The sequence below is a fragment of the Electrona antarctica genome (genome assembly GCF_951216825.1).
Source record: "Electrona antarctica genome assembly, chromosome: 8".
NCBI lineage: Eukaryota > Metazoa > Chordata > Actinopteri > Myctophiformes > Myctophidae > Electrona > Electrona antarctica.
In genome coordinates this window covers 38,456,946-38,481,531 of record NC_136789.1, presented here as the reverse complement: position 1 = coordinate 38,481,531, position 24,586 = coordinate 38,456,946, and the positions used below count along the sequence as shown (strand labels likewise).

Here is a 24,586-nt window from a genome sequence, read left to right as displayed (position 1 = left end):
GAGTGACCCCAACCCTACCCCCACACTGTGAGTGACCCTACCCCCACACTGTGAGTGACCCTACCCCCACACTGTGAGTGACCCCAACCCTACCCCCACACTGTGAGTGACCCCAACCCTACCCCCACACTGTGAGTGACCCCAACCCTACCCCCACACTGTGAGTGACCCCAACCCTACCCCCACACTGTGAGTGACCCCAACCCTACCCCCACACTGTGAGTGACCCTGACCCCACACTGTGAGTGACCCTACCCCCACACTGTGAGTGACCCCAACCCTACCCCCACACTGTGAGTGACCCTGACCCTACCCCCACACTGTGAGTGACCCTACCCCCACACTGTGAGTGACCCTACCCCCACACTGTGAGTGACCCTACCCCCACACTGTGAGTGACCCCAACCCTACCCCCACACTGTGAGTGACCCCAACCCTACCCCCACACTGTGAGTGACCCCAACCCTACCCCCACACTGTGAGTGACCCCAACCCTACCCCCACACTGTGAGTGACCCCAACCCTACCCCCACACTGTGAGTGACCCTACCCCCACACTGTGAGTGACCCTAACCCTACCCCCACACTGTGAGTGACCCCAACCCTACCCCCACACTGTGAGTGACCCTACCCCCACACTGTGAGTGACCCTAACCCTACCCCCACACTGTGAGTGACCCCAACCCTACCCCCACACTGTGAGTGACCCCAACCCTACCCCCACACTGCGAGTGACCCCAACCCTACCCCCACACTGTGAGTGACCCTACCCCCACACTGTGAGTGACCCCAACCCTACCCCCACACTGTGAGTGACCCTGACCCCACACTGTGAGTGACCCTAACCCTACCCCCACACTGTGAGTGACCCCAACCCTACCCCCACACTGTGAGTGACCCTACCCCCACACTGTGAGTGACCCCAACCCTACCCCCACACTGTGAGTGACCCTGACCCTACCCCCACACTGTGAGTGACCCCAACCCTACCCCCACACTGTGAGTGACCCTGACCCCACACTGTGAGTGACCCTACCCCCACACTGTGAGTGACCCCAACCCTACCCCCACACTGTGAGTGACCCTAACCCTACCCCCACACTGTGAGTGACCCCAACCCTACCCCCACACTGTGAGTGACCCTGACCCTACCCCCACACTGTGAGTGACCCTAACCCTACCCCCACACTGTGAGTGACCCCAACCCTACCCCCACACTGTGAGTGACCCCAACCCTACCCCCACACTGAGTGACCCCAACCCTACCCCCACACTGTGAGTGACCCCAACCCTACCCCCACACTGTGAGTGACCCTGACCCCACACTGTGAGTGACCCCAACCCTACCCCCACACTGTGAGTGACCCCAACCCTACCCCCACACTGTGAGTGACCCTACCCCCACACTGTGAGTGACCCCAACCCTACCCCCACACTGTGAGTGACCCCAACCCTACCCCCACACTGTGAGTGACCCTAACCCTACCCCCACACTGTGAGTGACCCCAACCCTACCCCCACACTGTGAGTGACCCTAACCCTACCCCCACACTGTGAGTGACCCTGACCCCACACAGCGAGTGACCCCAACCCTACCCCCACACTGTGAGTGCAGGCCACCATTACGTGGGGAATGACAGACGGTCATACCACGGCCACCCAGGGCGAGTGCACCAAGGGGGAGCGACCAGAGGAACGTGACAGCAGGGAGGGGAGAGAAGAGGCCGAGACCAGGCGGCCTGGGGTCCACTGCTGCTGCTGGGAGGGGCCTCTGGGCGTGCTGACCGCAGTGACCGGGCTCCAGTGCTGCTGGGAGGAGCCTTTCGGTGTGCTCCACTGTTGAAACATACTCTCATTTGACACGTGGCGTGATGTGGAGATTACGGTTGATGGCATTTAAAAAGGTCTGAAAGGTTCTTACATTTGTCACCACTGCCTTAAAATCTGTCAGAAACCATAAACTAGACTCATCAGCATGTATCCACAGGTTGAAACCATAAACTAGACTCATCAGCATGTATCCACAGGTTGAAACCATAAACTAGACTCATCAGCATGTATCCACAGGTTGAAACCATAAACTAGACTCATCAGCATGTATCCACAGGCTGAAACCATAAACTAGACTCATCAGCATGTATCCACAGGTTGCACATAATTCACTTCCCACTGAGTCTAATCTATTATACATCTAAACTAGACTCATCAGCGTGTATCCATAGGTGATGGTTGCACATACCGGTAGTTCACTTCCCACTGAGTCTAAGAGACTGTTCAGTCTAAATACGTCTGAAATACGTCTAAACGGCCGTCTAAAAAGGAGTTATAAATGGTCTAAAAATGTCTAGGCATAGATTAGACGTTGAAACAACGTTGTTTCAACGTCTATATATAGACGTTTAAAATTAAAGTTTTGGGCTAAGCTTAGACGTTGATTAGCAGTTGGTTTAAGACCAGTTAGAACACATATTCCTCAGTGGGTGGTGGTACTCTAATAGGCAATTCACACTGAGAGGGACTGAATCCATTTCATTGGAACCGTTTCCGAATACGGTTGCCTGGTCCCCGATGGCCATGATTCACATTGCCCGAGCTTCAACAGTGCACCCGGGTACACTTGCATAACACACTTTGATCCTCCAGATGGTGGTGTGCTTGATGGCTGGTGCGCACGGACACTGACCATCAACTCTGCCACATTGTCTCCAATAAATCCAGACAATGCATTGCATTGCCTCTTTTGGCTCTTTGCCGTTATACTACTTCACTGTCAGCCTGCCTGCTATTCACTGTGTCAGTCAGTTCTGTGCTCCAGTGTCGTGTTTGATATTAGTTTAATGGATTCTACTTTAGCATTATTATTATTTTGTAGTCCAAGTTCGTGTAGTCCAAGATCAGCGCGTACTGCGGTGCTGCGCGTATAGCAGATTCAACATAACATAGCAGCTCACAACGCGTCGCGCTGCGACGCGTTGTGAGCTTGTAGATCGGCGGCGTTGAGAAATGAGCTGGTGTTACGCGTCGTGCAGCGTCTGTGTTTTTTTTTGTTGACGCTTGGCTCGTCGACTAGAGATCATGTCACGTTCTAAAAAAAAAACCACACCCGTATGAACTGAGTGGTGTAAGGTCTTATATAGACTGATCAGCTGTGGTCTGACATACCACTCAAAAACAGTCCACTTCCTTCTTTAGGTACGCATGCATTCACATTGGAACGATACGTATCTGAATACACTTCAACGGTCCAGAGACCCGCCCCCCATGCGGTCTCGGGGACGGTTGGGCGATCCGCTCCCGGGAACGGTACGCATCATTCACATTACCACAACATCTGACAAGTGGTCCCGAGTCCGAACCCGGGACCATAGTGTGAATTGCCCCTTAAAGTAGCCTGGCTAATAAGCCAGACTCAAATCACACTGTTGTGTGGTATTTGAGTCTGGAGATGCTAAATGGTAAATGGTGCATTTATATAGCGCCTTTATCCAAGGCGCTTTACATAGATTGTGCATTACATTCACCCATTCACACACACATTCCCACACCGATTGCAGCGGAAGCCATGCAAGGTACCAACCACCACATCGGGAGCAATTTGGGGTTCAGTGTCATGCCCAAGGACACTTCGACATGTAGACAAGAGGAGCCGGGATTCGAACCGCCGACCCATGGATCATTGGACGACCTGCTCTACCTCCTGAGCCACAGCCGCCCTGTGGCTGTGTATGGATCTTGTTTCCCGGGGGGCGGGTTCAAACATTTTCTCTTTGACGCAATTGGTCAGAGCTACTGTCAGTCAAAGGTCTCAAGCATTGAACGTCAATGTACCAAAGCCCGCCCATATTGCATACTGTGTCCCGATTGGCCACACCAGTTCTCTGGTGTAGGAAAAGGGCGTACAATTGAGCGTCTCCAGACTGTAATCCGCCGGCAGGCAATTTTGTTTTGCCAACGGTTGATTCGGTCTGGCTTATTAGCCAGGCTACTCTTTAAGTACTTCAAATCCCCAGACTCTGAACATCCACTAGAGAAAGACTCTGAACATCCTCTAGAGAAAGACTCTGAACATCCTCTAGAGAAAGACTCTGAACATCCTCTAGAGACTCTGAACATCCACTAGAGAAAGACTCTGAACATCCACTAGAGAAAGACTCTGAACATCCTCTAGAGAAAGACTCTGAACATCCACTAGAGAAAGACTCTGAACATCCTCTAGAGAAAGACTCTGAACATCCACTAGAGAAAGACTCTGAACATCCTCTAGAGAAAGACTCTGAACATCCTCTAGAGACTCTGAACATCCACTAGAGAAAGACTCTGAACATCCTCTAGAGACTCTGAACATCCTCTAGAGACTCTGAACATCCTCTAGAGACTCTGAACATCCTCTAGAGACTCTGAACATCCACTAGAGAAAGACTCTGAATATCCTCTAGAGAAAGACTCTGAACATCCTCTAGAGACTCTGAACATCCTCTAGAGACTCTGAACATCCTCTAGAGAAAGACTCTGAACATCCTCTAGAGACTCTGAACATCCTCTAGAGACTCTGAACATCCTCTAGAGAAAGACTCTGAACATCCACTAGAGAAAGACTCTGAATATCCTCTAGAGAAAGACTCTGAACATCCTCTAGAGACTCTGAACATCCTCTAGAGACTCTGAACATCCACTAGAGAAAGACTCTGAACATCCTCTAGAGAAAGACTCTGAACATCCTCTAGAGACTCTGAACATCCACTAGAGAAAGACTCTGAACATCCTCTAGAGACTCTGAACATCCACTAGAGAAAGACTCTGAACATCCACTAGAGAAAGACTCTGAACATCCTCTAGAGAAAGACTCTGAACATCCTCTAGAGAAAGACTCTGAACATCCACTAGCGAAAGACTCTGAACATCCACTAGAGAAAGACTCTGAACATCCTCTAGAGACTCTGAACATCCACTAGAGAAAGACTCTGAACATCCTCTAGAGACTCTGAACATCCACTAGAGAAAGACTCTGAACATCCTCTAGAGACTCTGAACATCCTCTAGAGACTCTGAACATCCTCTAGAGAAAGACTCTGAACATCCACTAGAGAAAGACTCTGAATATCATCTAGAGAAAGACTCTGAACATCCTCTAGAGACTCTGAACATCCTCTAGAGACTCTGAACATCCTATAGAGACTCTGAACATCCACTAGAGAAAGACTCTGAACATCCTCTAGAGACTCTGAACAGCCACTAGAGAAAGACTCTGAACATCCTCTAGAGAAAGACTCTGAACATCCTCTAGAGAAAGACTCTGAACATCCTCTAGAGACTCTGAACATCCTCTAGAGACTCTGAACATCCACTAGAGAAAGACTCTGAACATCCTCTAGAGACTCTGAACAGCCACTAGAGAAAGACTCTGAACATCCTCTAGAGAAAGACTCTGAACATCCTCTAGAGACTCTGAACATCCTCTAGAGAAAGACTCTGAACATCCTCTAGAGAAAGACTCTGAACATCCTCTAGAGAAAGACTCTGAACATCCTCTAGAGAAAGACTCTGAACATCCTCTAGAGAAAGACTCTGAACATCCACTAGAGAAAGACTCTGAACATCCTCTAGAGAAAGACTCTGAACATCCTCTAGAGACTCTGAACATCCTCTAGAGAAAGACTCTGAACATCCTCTAGAGACACTGAACATCCTCTAGAGAAAGACTCTGAACATCCACTAGAGAAAGACTCTGAACATCCTCTAGAGAAAGACTCTGAACATCCACTAGAGAAAGACTCTGAACATCCACTAGAGAAAGACTCTGAACATCCTCTAGAGAAAGACTCTGAACATCCTCTAGAGACTCTGAACATCCACTAGAGAAAGACTCTGAACATCCTCTAGAGAAAGACTCTGAACATCCTCTAGAGACTCTGAACATCCTCTAGAGAAAGACTCTGAACATCCTCTAGAGAAAGACTCTGAACATCCTCTAGAGAAAGACTCTGAACATCCTCTAGAGAAAGACTCTGAACATCCTCTAGAGAAAGACTCTGAACATCCACTAGAGAAAGACTCTGAACATCCTCTAGAGAAAGACTCTGAACATCCTCTAGAGACTCTGAACATCCTCTAGAGAAAGACTCTGAACATCCTCTAGAGACACTGAACATCCTCTAGAGAAAGACTCTGAACATCCACTAGAGAAAGACTCTGAACATCCTCTAGAGAAAGACTCTGAACATCCACTAGAGAAAGACTCTGAACATCCACTAGAGAAAGACTCTGAACATCCTCTAGAGAAAGACTCTGAACATCCTCTAGAGACTCTGAACATCCACTAGAGAAAGACTCTGAACATCCTCTAGAGACTCTGAACATCCTCTAGAGAAAGACTCTGAACATCCTCTAGAGAAAGACTCTGAACATCCTCTAGAGAAAGACTCTGAACATCCTCTAGAGACTCTGAACATCCTCTAGAGAAAGACTCTGAACATCCTCTAGAGAAAGACTCTGAACATCCTCTAGAGAAAGACTCTGAACATCCTCTAGAGACTCTGAACATCCTCTAGAGAAAGACTCTGAACATCCTCTAGAGACTCTGAACATCCTCTAGAGAAAGACTCTGAACATCCACTAGAGAAAGACTCTGAACATCCTCTAGAGACTCTGAACATCCTCTAGAGACTCTGAACATCCTCTAGAGAAAGACTCTGAACATCCTCTAGAGACTCTGAACATCCTCTAGAGAAAGACTCTGAACATCCTCTAGAGAAAGACTCTGAACATTCTCTAGATAAAGACTCTGAACATCCTCTAGAGAAAGACTCTGAACATCCTCTAGAGAAAGACTCTGAACATCCTCTAGAGACTCTGAACATCCACTAGAGAAAGACTCTGAACATCCTCTAGAGACTCTGAACATCCTCTAGAGAAAGACTCTGAACATCCACTAGAGAAAGACTCTGAACATCCTCTAGAGAAAGACTCTGAACATCCTCTAGAGAAAGACTCTGAACATCCACTAGAGAAAGACTCTGAACATCCACTAGAGAAAGACTCTGAACATCCACTAGAGAAAGACTCTGAACATCCTCTAGAGAAAGACTCTGAACATCCTCTAGAGACTCTGAACATCCTCTAGAGAAAGACTCTGAACATCCTCTAGAGAAAGACTCTGAACATCCTCTAGAGACTCTGAACATCCACTAGAGAAAGACTCTGAATATCCTCTAGAGAAAGACTCTGAACATCCACTAGAGAAAGACTCTGAACATCCACTAGAGAAAGACTCTGAACATCCTCTAGAGAAAGACTCTGAACATCCACTAGAGAAAGACTCTGAACATCCTCTAGAGAAAGACTCTGAACATCCACTAGAGAAAGACTCTGAATATCCTCTAGAGAAAGACTCTGAACATCCTCTAGAGAAAGACTCTGAACATCCTCTAGAGAAAGACTCCGAACATCCTCTAGAGAAAGACTCTGAACATCCTCTAGAGACTCTGAACATCCACTAGAGAAAGACTCTGAATATCCTCTAGAGAAAGACTCTGAACATCCACTAGAGAAAGACTCTGAACATCCTCTAGAGAAAGACTCTGAACATCCACTAGAGAAAGACTCTGAACATCCTCTAGAGAAAGACTCTGAACATCCACTAGAGAAAGACTCTGAATATCCTCTAGAGAAAGACTCTGAACATCCTCTAGAGAAAGACTCTGAACATCCTCTAGAGAAAGACTCCGAACATCCTCTAGAGAAAGACTCTGAACATCCTCTAGAGACTCTGAACATCCTCTAGAGAAAGACTCTGAACATCCACTAGAGAAAGACTCTGAACATCCACTAGAGAAAGACTCTGAACATCCTCTAGAGAAAGACTCTGAACATCCACTAGAGAAAGACTCTGAACATCCTCTAGAGAAAGACTCTGAACATCCACTAGAGAAAGACTCTGAACATCCTCTAGAGAAAGACTCTGAACATCCTCTAGAGACTCTGAACATCCTCTAGAGAAAGACTCTGAACATCCTCTAGAGACACTGAACATCCTCTAGAGAAAGACTCTGAACATCCACTAGAGAAAGACTCTGAACATCCTCTAGAGAAAGACTCTGAACATCCACTAGAGAAAGACTCTGAACATCCACTAGAGAAAGACTCTGAACATCCTCTAGAGAAAGACTCTGAACATCCTCTAGAGACTCTGAACATCCACTAGAGAAAGACTCTGAACATCCTCTAGAGACTCTGAACATCCTCTAGAGAAAGACTCTGAACATCCTCTAGAGAAAGACTCTGAACATCCTCTAGAGAAAGACTCTGAACATCCTCTAGAGACTCTGAACATCCTCTAGAGAAAGACTCTGAACATCCTCTAGAGAAAGACTCTGAACATCCTCTAGAGAAAGACTCTGAACATCCTCTAGAGACTCTGAACATCCTCTAGAGAAAGACTCTGAACATCCTCTAGAGACTCTGAACATCCTCTAGAGAAAGACTCTGAACATCCACTAGAGAAAGACTCTGAACATCCTCTAGAGACTCTGAACATCCTCTAGAGACTCTGAACATCCTCTAGAGAAAGACTCTGAACATCCTCTAGAGACTCTGAACATCCTCTAGAGAAAGACTCTGAACATCCTCTAGAGAAAGACTCTGAACATTCTCTAGATAAAGACTCTGAACATCCTCTAGAGAAAGACTCTGAACATCCTCTAGAGAAAGACTCTGAACATCCTCTAGAGACTCTGAACATCCACTAGAGAAAGACTCTGAACATCCTCTAGAGACTCTGAACATCCTCTAGAGAAAGACTCTGAACATCCACTAGAGAAAGACTCTGAACATCCTCTAGAGAAAGACTCTGAACATCCTCTAGAGAAAGACTCTGAACATCCACTAGAGAAAGACTCTGAACATCCACTAGAGAAAGACTCTGAACATCCACTAGAGAAAGACTCTGAACATCCTCTAGAGAAAGACTCTGAACATCCTCTAGAGACTCTGAACATCCTCTAGAGAAAGACTCTGAACATCCTCTAGAGAAAGACTCTGAACATCCTCTAGAGACTCTGAACATCCACTAGAGAAAGACTCTGAATATCCTCTAGAGAAAGACTCTGAACATCCACTAGAGAAAGACTCTGAACATCCACTAGAGAAAGACTCTGAACATCCTCTAGAGAAAGACTCTGAACATCCACTAGAGAAAGACTCTGAACATCCTCTAGAGAAAGACTCTGAACATCCTCTAGAGAAAGACTCTGAATATCCTCTAGAGAAAGACTCTGAACATCCTCTAGAGAAAGACTCTGAACATCCTCTAGAGAAAGACTCCGAACATCCTCTAGAGAAAGACTCTGAACATCCTCTAGAGACTCTGAACATCCACTAGAGAAAGACTCTGAATATCCTCTAGAGAAAGACTCTGAACATCCACTAGAGAAAGACTCTGAACATCCACTAGAGAAAGACTCTGAACATCCTCTAGAGAAAGACTCTGAACATCCACTAGAGAAAGACTCTGAACATCCTCTAGAGAAAGACTCTGAACATCCACTAGAGAAAGACTCTGAACATCCACTAGAGAAAGACTCTGAATATCCTCTAGAGAAAGACTCTGAACATCCTCTAGAGAAAGACTCTGAACATCCTCTAGAGAAAGACTCTGAACATCCTCTAGAGAAAGACTCTGAACATCCTCTAGAGACTCTGAACATACTCTAGAGAAAGACTCTGAACATCCTCTAGAGAAAGACTCTGAACATCCACTAGAGAAAGACTGAACATCCTCTAGAGAAAGACTCTGAACATCCTCTAGAGAAAGACTCTGAACATCCACTAGAGAAAGACTCTGAACATCCACTAGAGAAAGACTCTGAACATCCTCTAGAGACTCTGAACATCCTCTAGAGACTCTGAACATCCTCTAGAGAAAGACTCTGAACATCCTCTAGAGACTCTGAACATCCTCTAGAGACTCTGAACATCCTCTAGAGAAAGACTCTGAACATCCTCTAGAGAAAGACTCTGAACATCCACTAGAGAAAGACTGAACATCCTCTAGAGAAAGACTCTGAACATCCTCTAGAGAAAGACTCTGAACATCCACTAGAGAAAGACTCTGAACATCCACTAGAGAAAGACTCTGAACATCCTCTAGAGACTCTGAACATCCTCTAGAGACTCTGAACATCCTCTAGAGAAAGACTCTGAACATCCTCTAGAGACTCTGAACATCCTCTAGAGACTCTGAACATCCACTAGAGAAAGACTCTGAACATCCACTAGAGAAAGACTCTGAACATCCTATAGAGACTCTGAACATCCTCTAGAGACTCTGAACATCCTCTAGAGAAAGACTCTGAACATCCTCTAGAGACTCTGAACATCCTCTAGAGAATCTGAACATCCACTAGAGAAAGACTCTGAACATCCACTAGAGAAAGACTCTGAACATCCTCTAGAGACTCTGAACATCCTCTAGAGACTCTGAACATCCTCTAGAGACTCTGAACATCCTCTAGAGAAAGACTCTGAACATCCTCTAGAGACTCTGAACATCCTCTAGAGAAAGACTCTGAACATCCTCTAGAGAAAGACTCTGAACATTCTCTAGATAAAGACTCTGAACATCCTCTAGAGAAAGACTCTGAACATCCTCTAGAGAAAGACTCTGAACATCCTCTAGAGACTCTGAACATCCTCTAGAGACTCTGAACATCCACTAGAGAAAGACTCTGAACATCCTCTAGAGACTCTGAACATCCTCTAGAGAAAGACTCTGAACATCCTCTAGAGAAAGACTCTGAACATTCTCTAGATAAAGACTCTGAACATCCTCTAGAGACTCTGAACATCCTCTAGAGACTCTGAACATCCTCTAGAGAAAGTCTCTGAACATCCTCTAGAGAAAGACTCTGAACATCCTCTAGAGAAAGACTCTGAACATCCTCTAGAGAAAGTCTCTGAACATCCTCTAGAGAAAGTCTCTGAACATCCTCTAGAGAAAGACTCTGAACATCCTCTAGAGAAAGACTCTGAACATCCTCTAGAGACTCTGAACATCCTCTAGAGAAAGACTCTGAACATCCTCTAGAGAAAGACTCTGAACATCCTCTAGAGAAAGACTCTGAACATCCTCTAGAGAAAGACTCTGAACATCCTCTAGAGAAAGACTCTGAACATCCACTAGAGAAAGACTCTGAACATCCTCTAGAGAAAGACTCTGAACATCCTCTAGAGAAAGACTCTGAACATCCTCTAGAGAAAGACTCTGAACATCCTCTAGAGACTCTGAACATCCTCTAGAGACTCTGAACATCCTCTAGAGACTCTGAACATCCTCTAGAGAAAGACTCTGAACATCCACTAGAGAAAGACTCTGAACATCCACTAGAGAAAGACTCTGAACATCCTCTAGAGACTCTGAACATCCTCTAGAGAAAGACTCTGAACATCCTCTAGAGAAAGACTCTGAACATCCACTAGAGAAAGACTCTGAACATCCTCTAGAGAAAGACTATGAACATCCACTAGAGAAAGACTCTGAACATCCACTAGAGAAAGACTCTGAACATCCTCTAGAGACTCTGAACATCCTCTAGAGACTCTGAACATCCTCTAGAGAAAGACTCTGAACATCCACTAGAGAAAGACTCTGAACATCCACTAGAGAAAGACTCTGAACATTATCTAGAGAAAGACTCTGAACATCCACTAGAGAAAGACTCTGAACATCCTCTAGAGAAAGACTCTGAACATCCACTAGAGAAAGACTCTGAACATCCACTAGAGAAAGACTCTGAACATCCTCTAGAGACTCTGAACATCCTCTAGAGAAAGACTCTGAACATCCTCTAGAGAATCTGAACATCCTCTAGACTCTGAACATCCACTAGAGAAAGACTCTGAACATCCTCTAGAGACTCTGAACATCCTCTAGAGACTCTGAACATCCTCTAGAGACTCTGAACATCCTCTAGAGAAAGACTCTGAACATCCTCTAGAGAAAGACTCTGAACATCCTCTAGAGAAAGACTCTGAACATCCTCTAGAGAAAGACTCTGAACATCCTCTAGAGAAAGACTCTGAACATCCTCTAGAGACTCTGAACATCCACTAGAGAAAGACTCTGAACATCCTCTAGAGACTCTGAACATCCACTAGAGAAAGTCTCTGAACATCCTCTAGAGACTCTGAACATCCTCTAGAGAAAGACTCTGAACATCCTCTAGAGAAAGACTCTGAACATCCACTAGAGAAAGTCTCTGAACATCCTCTAGAGACTCTGAACATCCTCTAGAGAAAGACTCTGAACATCCTCTAGATAAAGACTCTGAACATTCTCTAGATAAAGACTCTGAACATCCTCTAGAGACTCTGAACATCCACTAGAGAAAGACTCTGAACATCCACTAGAGAAAGACTCTGAACATCCTCTAGAGACTCTGAACATCCTCTAGAGAAAGACTCTGAACATCCACTAGAGAAAGACTCTGAACATCCTCTAGAGAAAGACTCTGAACATCCACTAGAGAAAGACTCTGAACATCCTCTAGAGAAAGACTCTGAATATCCTCTAGAGAAAGACTCTGAACATCCACTAGAGAAAGACTCTGAACATCCTCTAGAGACTCTGAACATCCTCTAGAGAAAGACTCTGAACATCCTCTAGAGAATCTGAACATCCTCTAGACTCTGAACATCCACTAGAGAAAGACTCTGAACATCCTCTAGAGACTCTGAACATCCTCTAGAGACTCTGAACATCCTCTAGAGACTCTGAACATCCTCTAGAGAAAGACTCTGAACATCCTCTAGAGAAAGACTCTGAACATCCTCTAGAGACTCTGAACATCCTCTAGACTCTAAACATCCTCTAGAGACTCTGAACATCCTCTAGAGAAAGACTCTGAACATCCTCTAGAGACTCTGAACATCCTCTAGAGAAAGACTCTGAACATCCTCTAGAGAAAGACTCTGAATATCCTCTAGAGAAAGACTCTGAACATCCTCTAGAGACTCTGAACATCCTCTAGACTCTGAACATCCTCTAGAGACTCTGAACATCCTCTAGAGAAAGACTCTGAACATCCTCTAGAGACTCTGAACATCCACTAGAGAAAGACTCTGAACAGACACTAGAGAAAGACTCTGAACATCCTCTAGAGACTCTGAACATCCACTAGAGAAAGACTCTGAACAGACACTAGAGAAAGCATCGTCACTGTATGTTTCTGAAGAGGAAACCTGTATGTTTCTGCTGCATGTGGACTTAATCCTAGATTAAATTCAAAGCAGGCCTTCAGATCGCTGCCTTGACATTACACCAGGAACACTGAAACTTCATCATTACACCAGGAACACTGAAGCACCGTCAAAATCCTCAAGATTCAAATTGGACTACATTTAACTTTTCAGTGGAGTCTTTGACCTCTGACCTCTGAATTGTAGACAAGCTCACCTTTCCAGAGCGACGGAGAGCAGGCTGGGCAGGGAGAGGAGGTGGAGAGGAGGCACACACACACACACACACACACACACACACACACACACACACACACACACACACACACACACACACACACACACACACACACACACACACACACACACACACACACACACAGTATGCACACACATACACACACGCGCATATAGATGCGTGCACGCGCAGGAGAGGAGAGGCAAGTAAAGCAGGTTAGAAGCACAGAGGAAACATTGTCATGTTAAAGTCAGCTGAGCTTTCAGACAGAAAGCAGAGTAACCTTGTTAACCACAGTTTAATTAACATTAACCCATTAACCACTGTTTAATTAATATTAACCACTGTTTAATTAACATTAACATGAACCTGTTTAATTAACATTAACCAGTTTAATTGAACGTGAATTCATGCGACAAAAGTACCAAAATGTGACTCATGCACCCATCAGTGATTTAACCACTTGTAGTCCATATACTGTACTCTGTTGTATGACAAATAACGCCTTGTGAGCTTGTATATCTGATCATTTAGGAACCTTTGATAATGGTTTGATCAGAATAGATCTGTAGATCTGCTCAGAATAGGGAAGCCAGGTTCAAAGTGGTTAAAATACTGCAAATAAAATGATACAAAAATCTAAATGTGATTAACCAGCACAACGTATGGATGCACCATTACATGAATCTGAAGCTAAATAATGAAAAGAAAGTCGTATAAATGTTGAGTAAAAACTAATTACTACTAAGTTGTAACCAATGTGTGCATCAGTGGACCTAATAAATCACTATCGAGAGAGAGAGAGAGAGAGAGAGAGAGAGAGAGAGAGAGGAGATTCTTCTTAAGTCAGCCTCTGTACCCACAAACACCGTCACTGTATAACAGGTGTAAAGTAAGGATAAAAACTGATGTCCAATGCCCCATATCGTGCATCCCTACTAAAATAATGTCCAGTAACGTGCATTCCTGCCGAATTCACAAAATATGTCTGCATAAAAATGATGCAAGGACGACAAAAGGATGCCAGTCAACTGTCAACACATTGAGTCAGTGACGTGTCACCCTGATGGAAACAGACAGCCAGATATATCACATTGAGTCAGTGACGTGTCACCCTGATGGAAACAGACCAGATATATCACATTGAGTCAGTGACGTGTCACCCTGATGGAAACAGACCAGATATATCACATTGAGTCAGTGATGTGTCACCCTGATGGAAAGAGACCAGATATATCACATTGAGTCAGTGACGTGTCACCCTGATGGAAACAGACCAGATATATCACATTGAGTCAGTGATGTGTCACCCTGATGGAAACAGACCAGATATATCACATTGAGTCAGTGATGTGTCACCCTGATGGAAACAGACCAGATATATCACATTGAGTCAGTGATGTGTCACCCTGATGGAAACAGACCAGATATATCACATTGAGTCAGTGACGCGTCACCCTGATGGAAACAGACCAGATATATCACATTGAGTCAGTGACGTGTCACCCTGATGGAAACAGACCAGATATATCACATTGAGTCAGTGATGTGTCACCCTGATGGAAACAGACCAGATATATCACATTGAGTCAGTGATGTGTCACCCTGATGGAAACAGACCAGATATATCACATTGAGTCAGTGACGTGTCACCCTGATGGAAACAGACCAGATATATCACATTGAGTCAGTGACGTGTCACCCTGATGGAAACAGACCAGATATATCACATTGAGTCAGTGATGTGTCACCCTGATGGAAACAGACCAGATATATCACATTGAGTCAGTGACGTGTCACCCTGATGGAAACAGACCAGATATATCACATTGAGTCAGTGACGTGTCACCCTGATGGAAACAGACCAGATATATCACATTGAGTCAGTGATGTGTCACCCTGATGGAAACAGACCAGATATATCACATTGAGTCAGTGACGTGTCACCCTGATGGAAACAGACCAGATATATCACATTGAGTCAGTGATGTGTCACCCTGATGGAAACAGACCAGATATATCACATTGAGTCAGTGATGTGTCACCCTGATGGAAACAGACCAGATATATCACATTGAGTCAGTGACGTGTCACCCTGATGGAAACAGACCAGATATATCACATTGAGTCAGTGATGTGTCACCCTGATGGAAACAGACCAGATATATCACATTGAGTCAGTGACGTGTCACCCTGATGGAAACAGACAGCCAGATATATCACATTGAGTCAGTGACGTGTCACCCTGATGGAAACAGACCAGATATATCACATTGAGTCAGTGACGTGTCACCCTGATGGAAACAGACCAGATATATCACATTGAGTCAGTGACGTGTCACCCTGATGGAAACAGACCAGATATATCACATTGAGTCAGTGACGTGTCACCCTGATGGAAACAGACCAGATATATCACATTGAGTCAGTGACGTGTCACCCTGATGGAAACAGACCAGATATATCACATTGAGTCAGTGATGTGTCACCCTGATGGAAACAGACAGCCAGATATATCACATTGAGTCAGTGACGTGTCACCCTGATGGAAACAGACCAGATATATCACATTGAGTCAGTGATGTGTCACCCTGATGGAAACAGACCAGATATATCACATTGAGTCAGTGATGTGTCACCCTGATGGAAACAGACAGCCAGATATATCACATTGAGTCAGTGATGTGTCACCCTGATGGAAACAGACCAGATATATCACATTGAGTCAGTGACGTGTCACCCTGATGGAAACAGATATATATCACGTGCAAGTGGTATGAAGAAAAAACTAAATACATAAATTAAAAAGAAACACCAGTGAATGTGATAACTTTGAATTTCTGCTACCTTCTTAATGCTCACAGGCGTCTGCAAAGTATTCAGAGAACAAAAAAGAGAGAGAAGACAGATCAAGAGAAGGAAGAGACAACCTAACCGTAAGAGACAAGGTCTCTCAGGTGGATCAGGGTGGAGAGGAAGCTAAGGGACAACCTAACCCTAAGAGACAAGGTCTCTCAGGTGGATCAGGGTGGAGAGGAAGCTAAGGGACAACCTAACCCTAAGAGACAAGGTCTCTCAGGTGGATCAGGGTGGAGAGGAAGCTAAGGGACAACCTAACCCTAAGAGACAAGGTCTCTCAGGTGGATCAGGGTGGAGAGGAAGCTAAGGGACAACCTAACCCTAAGAGACAAGGTCTCTCAGGTGGATCAGGGTGGAGAGGAAGCTAAGGGACAACCTAACCCTAAGAGACAAGGTCTCTCAGGTGGATCAGGGTGGAGAGGAAGCTAAGGGACAACCTAACCCTAAGAGACAAGGTCTCTCAGGTGAATCAGGGTGGAGAGGAAGCTAAGGGACAACCTAACCCTAAGAGACAAGGTCTCAGGTGGATCAGGGTGGAGAGGAAGCTAAGGGACAACCTAACCCTAAGAGACAAGGTCTCTCAGGTGGATCAGGGTGGAGAGGAAGCTAAGGGACAACCTAACCCTAAGAGACAAGGTGGATCAGGGTGGAGAGGAAGCTAAAGGACAACCTAACCCTAAGAGACAAGGTCTCTCAGGTGAATCAGGGTGGAGAGGAAGCTAAGGGACAACCTAGCCCTAAGAGACAAGGTCTCAGGTGGATCAGGGTGGAGAGGAAGCTAAGGGACAACCTAACCCTAAGATACAAGGTCTCTCAGGTGGATCAGGGTGGAGAGGAAGCTAAGGGACAACCTAACCCTAAGAGACAAGGTGGATCAGGGTGGAGAGGAAGCTAAGGGACAACCTAAGCCTAAGAGACAAGGTCTCTCAGGTGGATCAGGGTGGAGAGGAAGCTAAGGGACAACCTAACCCTAAGAGACAAGGTCTCTCAGGTGGATCAGGGTGGAGAGGAAGCTAAGGGACAACCTAACCCTAAGAGACAAGGTCTCTCAGGTGGATCAGGGTGGAGAGGAAGCTAAGGGACAACCTAACCCTAAGAGACAAGGTCTCTCAGGTGAATCAGGGTGGAGAGGAAGCTAAGGGACAACCTAACCCTAAGAGACAAGGTCTCTCAGGTGGATCAGGGTGGATAGGAAGCTAAGGGACAACCTAACCCTAAGAGACAAGGTCTCTCAGGTGGATCAGGGTGGAGAGGAAGCTAAGAGACAACCTAACCCTAAGAGACAAGGTCTCTCAGGTGGATCAGGGTGGAGAGGAAGCTAAGAGACAACCTAACCCTAACCCTAAGAGACAAGGTCTCTCAGGTGGTTAAGAGACAACCTAACCCTAAGAGACAAGGTCTCTCAGGTGGATCAGGGTGGAGAGGAAGCTAAGGGACAACCTAACCCTAAGAGACAAGGTATCTCAGGTGGATCAGGGTGGAGAGGAAGCTAAGGGACAACCTAACCCTAAGAGACAAGGTATCAGGTGGATCAGGGTGGAGAGGAAGCTAAGAGACAACCTAACCCTAAGAGACAAGGTCTCTCAGGTGGATCAGGGTGGAGAGGAAGCTAAGAGACAACCTAACCCTAAGAGACAAGGTCTCAGGTGGATCAGGGTGGAGAGGAAGCTAAGAGACAACCTAACCCTAACCCTAAGAGACAAGGTCTCTCAGGTGGTTAAGAGACAAACTAACCCTAAGAGACAAGGTCTCTCAGGTGGTTCAGGGTGGAGAGGAAGCTAAGAGACAACCTAACCCTAACCCTAAGAGACAAGGTCTCTCAGGTGGATCAGGGTGGAGAGGAAGCTAAGAGACAAATTCCTAAACCCAACATGTGGGCCACTCTCTCACTCACACTGGGTCACTCCAGCATGGTGGTATTACGGTGAACCTGGTGACCTGCTGAATTATGTGACCTTCGTGTAGACAATCGCCTGACTACAGCACTCCGCTTCTAAAACCACATGAGAAACCCATAGAGCTCCAGCACTCTATATATGACGCTATGAAAGACTGAAAACCGCTTGAGAAACCCATAGAGCTCCAGCACTCTGAAAACTGCTTGAGAAACCCATCGCCAGTACTCTATATACGATGCTATTTTATGACTGATGATAAGCCACCTTTTGAAGAACATAATTACAAATAAGAAACTGAATCAACGTATTTTTAAACCGCTTAACACTGACAGATTGTAAACCTGCACATCCATTTTCCACTTTCTCTCTCACTCTCCGCTTCGCGCTCGGAAAACCAAACTGTGGCCTTTTACACGGCTTCGATATACACAACGACAGAATAAACCTGAGAGATGAACTGGTGGAATGATTCAATATAAAGAACTACAGTCATCATAGGATTTGATGACATTTAGCCTCTCAGACCCATTTGAGCCACGGACCACCATCTGATGACATTTAGCCTCTCAGACCCATCTGAGCCACGGACCACCATCTGATGACATTTAGCCTCTCAGACCCATTTGAGCCACGGACCACCATCTGATGACATTTAGCCTCTCAGACCCATTTGAGCCACGGACCACCATCTGATGACATTTAGCCTCTCAGACCCATCTGAGCCACGGACCACCATCTGATGACATTTAGCCTCTCAGACCCATTTGAGCCACGGACCACCGTTTGATGACATTTAGCCTCTCAGACCCATTTGAGCCACGGACCGCCGTTTGATGACATTTAGCCTCTCAGACCCATTTGAGCCACGGACCACCATTTGATGACATTTAGCCTCTCAGACCCATTTGAGCCACGGACCACCGTTTGATGACCTTTAGCCTCTCAGACCCATTTGAGCCACGGACCACCGTTTGATGACATTTAGCCTCTCAGACCCAAAACGAAAGAATATTGTTGTTGTCGTTGGAAGATTCAATTCCATATTGATGTTGGTAACATTAGGAGAGACAACATGATGTTGGTACCATTAGGAGAGACAACATGATGTTGGCACCATTAGGAGAGATAACATGATGTTGGTACCATTAGGAGAGATAACATGATGTTGGTACCATTAGGAGAGATAACATGGTGTTGGTACCATTAGGAGAGATAACATGGTGTTGGTACAATTAGGAGAGATAACATGGTGTTGGTACCATTAGGAGAGATAACATGGTGTTGGTACCATTAGGAGAGAAAACATGGTGTTGGTACCATTAGGAGAGATAACATGATGTTGGTACCATTAGGAGAGACAACATGATGTTGGTGTGGTGAATTATGAATCAATAATTCTTACAATATCTCATGTTCGTGGGCCTAGCATATGGGTGATCCTGTTTATTCATTAGGTATAGTTAATTGCCCTAGTCAATTCGTCTGCAGGCAGCTGTCTTTGATATTCAAGATAGGAGGTGTCGATGGCCTGTTTATACTATAGTCTGAGATCCTGGTTCACACCTAGGGCCATCAAATGCTAAACATGGGTTCAAAGTGGCCACTCAACAAATGGCTGATCAATGCGTAAACTGGGGTTGACTTCAGGGGAACAGTGAACACGCCTCTATTCTCACCTCTTGTCTGTGGAAATGTACTTAAACCGTTAGATTTCTATGTCAAATTGTCAGTCGATCCGAGGCCGTGAGGCTGGAGGAGCCTATGCCATGTCTTGCTATGCTGTGTTGTCGAAATAAAACATCAAGGAACATCTACTCTGCTGTCTGCCGTGTCTCACACAATTATCTCCGCTCTCCCGTTTGGGTTAAGTTTGTATGGTCTCGTGTCCAAAATACACATACATGTGGTGCCGACCCGGTCGTGTTGATGCATTTTTTGCGTCAGGCGAAGGGAGTCGACATGTGGTGCCTAGAAACCGGTGTCTATGGTGCGTTCCAGCGCCAGACAGGAAGAATCGGCGGCTTTTTATTCAGTCTAATCAGCGAGTTTTTGTGGAAGACGGCAACGACGGGTTCCAGCGGAACGAGGACGAGGATGACGACGGACCGCCGCGATGGGGAGTGTTGCGCTACGGGGACATGCATCGCCGGGGCCAGCCGCTGGACGGGTGGACAGCGGTGCATTCGGCGAAGCGGACAGCCACACGGGAGGGGCCTTTGATCATCACCTTCTACGCTGGGGACGGCGAGCGGAGGAGCGGTGCAGCACGGCACGGGGGCACCAGCGTTCCAGGGGGAGAGGGGTCCGCTCATCCCGACGGGGAGAGGCGGCCACTCGACGCTTGGCGTGGCGGCGGGTTTCCACTTTCCATGCCGACTGACCAACAAGCTGAGGGCCTTCGCAGACAGGGGTCTGTGATGACGGTGTTCGGCCTTTTCCCATCTCTGTTGTTTCAGAGCTGGGAGGGGGGGGGATGATGATGAGATGATTATGAGATCTTTCAGAGGGAAAGCAGCGGTGGACATTTTCTCAACTTGGTCCATGCAGCTGAGCGAACTTTGAGGTAACGGAATGCAGCAAACAGAAGAATTTCCTTTGTTCATATGAGGGAGACGGACATTCCTTCTTTCTGATTACAATTGTGCGTCACGTTCGTTTGTACTAATCATTTATGTTTAAATTACAGGGCAATTGGCAGCCGTTGAGTGCCGACAGTGTTAAAAGTCAGGATAGTGATTAAATTACAGGGTAATTAATTGGTAGTCGTGTAGTACCGACAGTGTTTAAAGAGGGTTTAATTTGACTCTTTGGGTCTCTAGGGCTTAAAATGTGATTTAAATTACGGGATGGGAGTTATTAGTGAGGGGTTAAATTTCTGTTGGCTTCTGTTCTGGGATATAACGTGTTCTTCCTTTTTCTTATTTTTCATGTGAATTCCAAAGAGAGTTCATGTGATTTGGTGTGTTATTGGTCCTGTGAATCTCCAAGAGAGGTTTATGTGATTTGGTGTGTTATTGGTCCTGTGAATCTCCAAGAGAGGTTTATGTGATTTGGTGTGTTATGGTCAGGATAAGTCTAAGACTTATTTTGATTTCGGTCCTGTGAAAACTCCAAAGAGAGAGTTTCATGTGATCTGGTGCTTATAAACATGTTATCCTAGATTTGAGTAACAACAGGGAAATTATCCTCCTAATGTTCTGTGACATTTTTAGCCATAAGAGTTTGAAATAACGCAAAGAGAATTCTGATCCGATCCATCCACTGATACGAAATTGTGTTTGAACTTACTGTAATGGAAACCAATTATGAATTATCCACTGATACGAAATTGTATTTGTACTTACTGTAAAGGAAATCATTTATGTCGAGTTGTGTAATCTTGAATGTCTGTTTGAAAACCATGTTGGGGTAAAGCTGCTATTCTGGTGTCTCGAATGTATTGTTAACCTGAGGATCAAGGGGGGTGGAAACTGGTAACTGGTAAGATAATTATGGTTTCATATTTCATAGTGACAGACTGTGTCTGTCAAAGGGGGAATGTGGTGAATTATGAATCAATAATTCTTACAATATCTCATGTTCGTGGGCCTAGCATATGGGTGATCCTGTTTATTCATTAGGTATAGTTAATTGCCCTAGTCAATTCGTCTGCAGGCAGCTGTCTTTGATATTCAAGATAGGAGGTGTCGATGGCCTGTTTATACTATAGTCTGAGATCCTGGTTCACACCTAGGGCCATCAAATGCTAAACATGGGTTCAAAGTGGCCACTCAACAAATGGCTGATCAATGCGTAAACTGGGGTTGACTTCAGGGGAACAGTGAACACGCCTCTATTCTCACCTCTTGTCTGTGGAAATGTACTTAAACCGTTAGATTTCTATGTCAAATTGTCAGTCGATCCGAGGCCGTGAGGCTGGAGGAGCCTATGCCATGTCTTGCTATGCTGTGTTGTCGAAATAAAACATCAAGGAACATCTACTCTGCTGTCTGCCGTGTCTCACACAATTATCTCCGCTCTCCCGTTTGGGTTAAGTTTGTATGGTCTCGTGTCCAAAATACACGACATGGGTACCATTAGGAGAGATAACATGATGTTGGTACCATTAGGAGAGATAACATGGTGTTGGTACCATTAGGAGAGATAACATGATGTTGGTTGGTACCATTAGGAGAGATAACATGATGTTGGTTGGTACCATTAGGAGAGACAACATGATGTTGGTACCATTAGGAGAGATAACATGATGTTGGTACCATTAGGAGAGATAACATGGTGTTGGTACCATTAGGAGAGATAACATGATGTTGGTACCATTAGGAGAGATAACATGGTGTTGGTACCATTAGGAGAGATAACATGATGTTGGTACCATTAGGAGAGATAACATGATGTTGGTAGCATTAGGAGAGATAACATGATTTTGGTACCATTAGGAGAGACAACAGGCAAACGTTGACCAAGCTAACAATCATTTTACATTCTCTAATTGTGTGTAGACTTTTGCCATGCCAATTGTGTAGACTTAGAAATGATGTAATGCAGATGTTTAACATAATTTAACTCTTGCGAAGTGTTAAATGAAACCAAATGGACCCTCTCAAGAGTTAAAGATCTATAAAAGTCCATTTGGTTACCAACTCTCCATCATTTAGCTGCATGGGGACCACCTGAAGGACCCCCTGAAGGACCCCTGGTTGAAAACCAGTGACATACACAGATCAGAGTGTTACACAAGGCTGCATTTATTTATTATTACTATATTATATTATTATATTATTTATTTATTTATTACCTGTTTGGACGTTTTGGGAGTCTCCGACGGCTCTGAGGAAAAGACAAGAAGGAAAATGGCAAAAATTATTAACCCATTTTGACCTGAGATCAGATTCTAAAAATGTCTTCTACATCCTGACAGGTTTCTGAAAAAGCTATGTTTCTATGTCAGTCGTTCTTCGATTTTTCAAAAATAGCAGACCTACAAGCTCGCCACCGAGTGGCGCGCTATGAGCTATGAGCTATGAGCTATGAGCTATGAGCTATGAGCGGCAGGAAGTGGGGTTCAGTGTCTTGCCCAAGGACACTTCGACATGTAGCCAGGAGGAGCCGGGATTCGAACCAAAGCAAAGCAAAGCAAAGTTACTATATTTACCCAGGGTAACTGGACTAAGCATCAGATACTTGTTTACAGCCAGGCCCTGCTCATAGAACATTTCATGGTAGTGGTTCAATGTAGGACTGGGTGCAATAACCGCAATATTGCCATATTGTTTTTTTTGTCCGTGCTGTTCTGGCGCCCTAGGTTCTAACCCTAACCCTAGTTCTAACCCTAACCCTGGGTTCTAGGCCTAAGTGCATATGGTTGATATGAAATAAAGTGTATCATAATAAACAGTGAGGCTCAGTCAGTCTAATCATATGCCAGCAACACCAGAGGGAGTTCAACAAACCATTTGCAACCCAGATTCGGCACAAACAAGTATTGATTGATTGATTGATTGATTGAACTATTTATTAACAGTTTGCAGAATTACAGTAGCCTACATTTCAAGCACAACTCAATACAAAGACTGTTAACTGCGAGTGGACGACCCAATAAAGCATTACACTTGTTTACAAGAGGGTCCACCTAAATTCATTTCACATTTCAAAAATGTGGAACGCCCTACCAACTGTCATTAAGACATGTAAATCCCTTGACTCCACCCACCCCCACCCACCCCTTAACCCCCTCACTGAATATGTTTTTCCCCCTTTTTACCTCCTTTATGATGATTTCCTGTTTTTGGCTTTATAGAAGTGTATAGTGTACAAAATGTTATGATGAATTGAACAAGGTGGACCCTCTTGTAAACAAGTGTAATGCTTTATGGTGTCGTCCACTCACAGAGTAACAGTTAACAGTTTTTGTATTGAGTTGTGCAAATGTACTGTAAACTGTTAATACAAACTTAAATCAATCAATCAAGCAATAATGTTAACTCATGGCTTGGGGACTGGGGAGGCGCGCAGTTGCTGCGTGGTGTGGAGCGGCTGGAAGTTGAACCTTTCAATTCATCATATATTAAATCTATCAGTTAACTTGGAATTTGTTTAATATGTTTAAGATTTTAGGTTCCATGATGAGGGGACGTTTTTGAATGGTGAGGTGTTTGTTTCATGCGATGCGCTGCTGAGCGGGCATTTCATTGGAGTGAGAATGGTTGCCATTGCGATTCCAAGTGAACAGTGTGCGGGATTCTTTTTTTCTCTACTTCTCAGTTCCAGTTATCCGACGCACCTGTCCATTGTAGGTGTGCAGAAGGACTTTTTCTTATAGTCAGTCAAAAGATAAAAACAGTTCTGTCCGTCCTGTCTGTAC

The 24,586-nt window shown here is 45.1% G+C and overlaps 1 protein-coding gene across 4 annotated transcripts in view; it reads right to left on the bottom strand.

Moving 5' to 3' along the window:
- The window catches only part of LOC306928450 (dynactin subunit 1-like), a 142,326-nt gene that overhangs the window by 77,944 nt on the left and 39,796 nt on the right, over positions 1–24,586 (bottom strand). For 3 of the 4 annotated variants that reach the window (XM_079508578.1, XM_079508577.1, XM_079508576.1), the window contains exons 5-8: positions 23,021–23,052; positions 16,316–16,336; positions 13,448–13,471; positions 1,651–1,836 (exon numbers count right to left, since the gene is read on the bottom strand). In XM_079508578.1, the coding sequence (XP_079364704.1) occupies positions 1,651–1,836; positions 13,448–13,471; positions 16,316–16,336; positions 23,021–23,052 (263 nt within the window). The remainder of the gene's footprint in view (positions 1–1,650; positions 1,837–13,447; positions 13,472–16,315; positions 16,337–23,020; positions 23,053–24,586) is intronic. The other variant, XM_079508579.1, reaches the window with a different exon arrangement.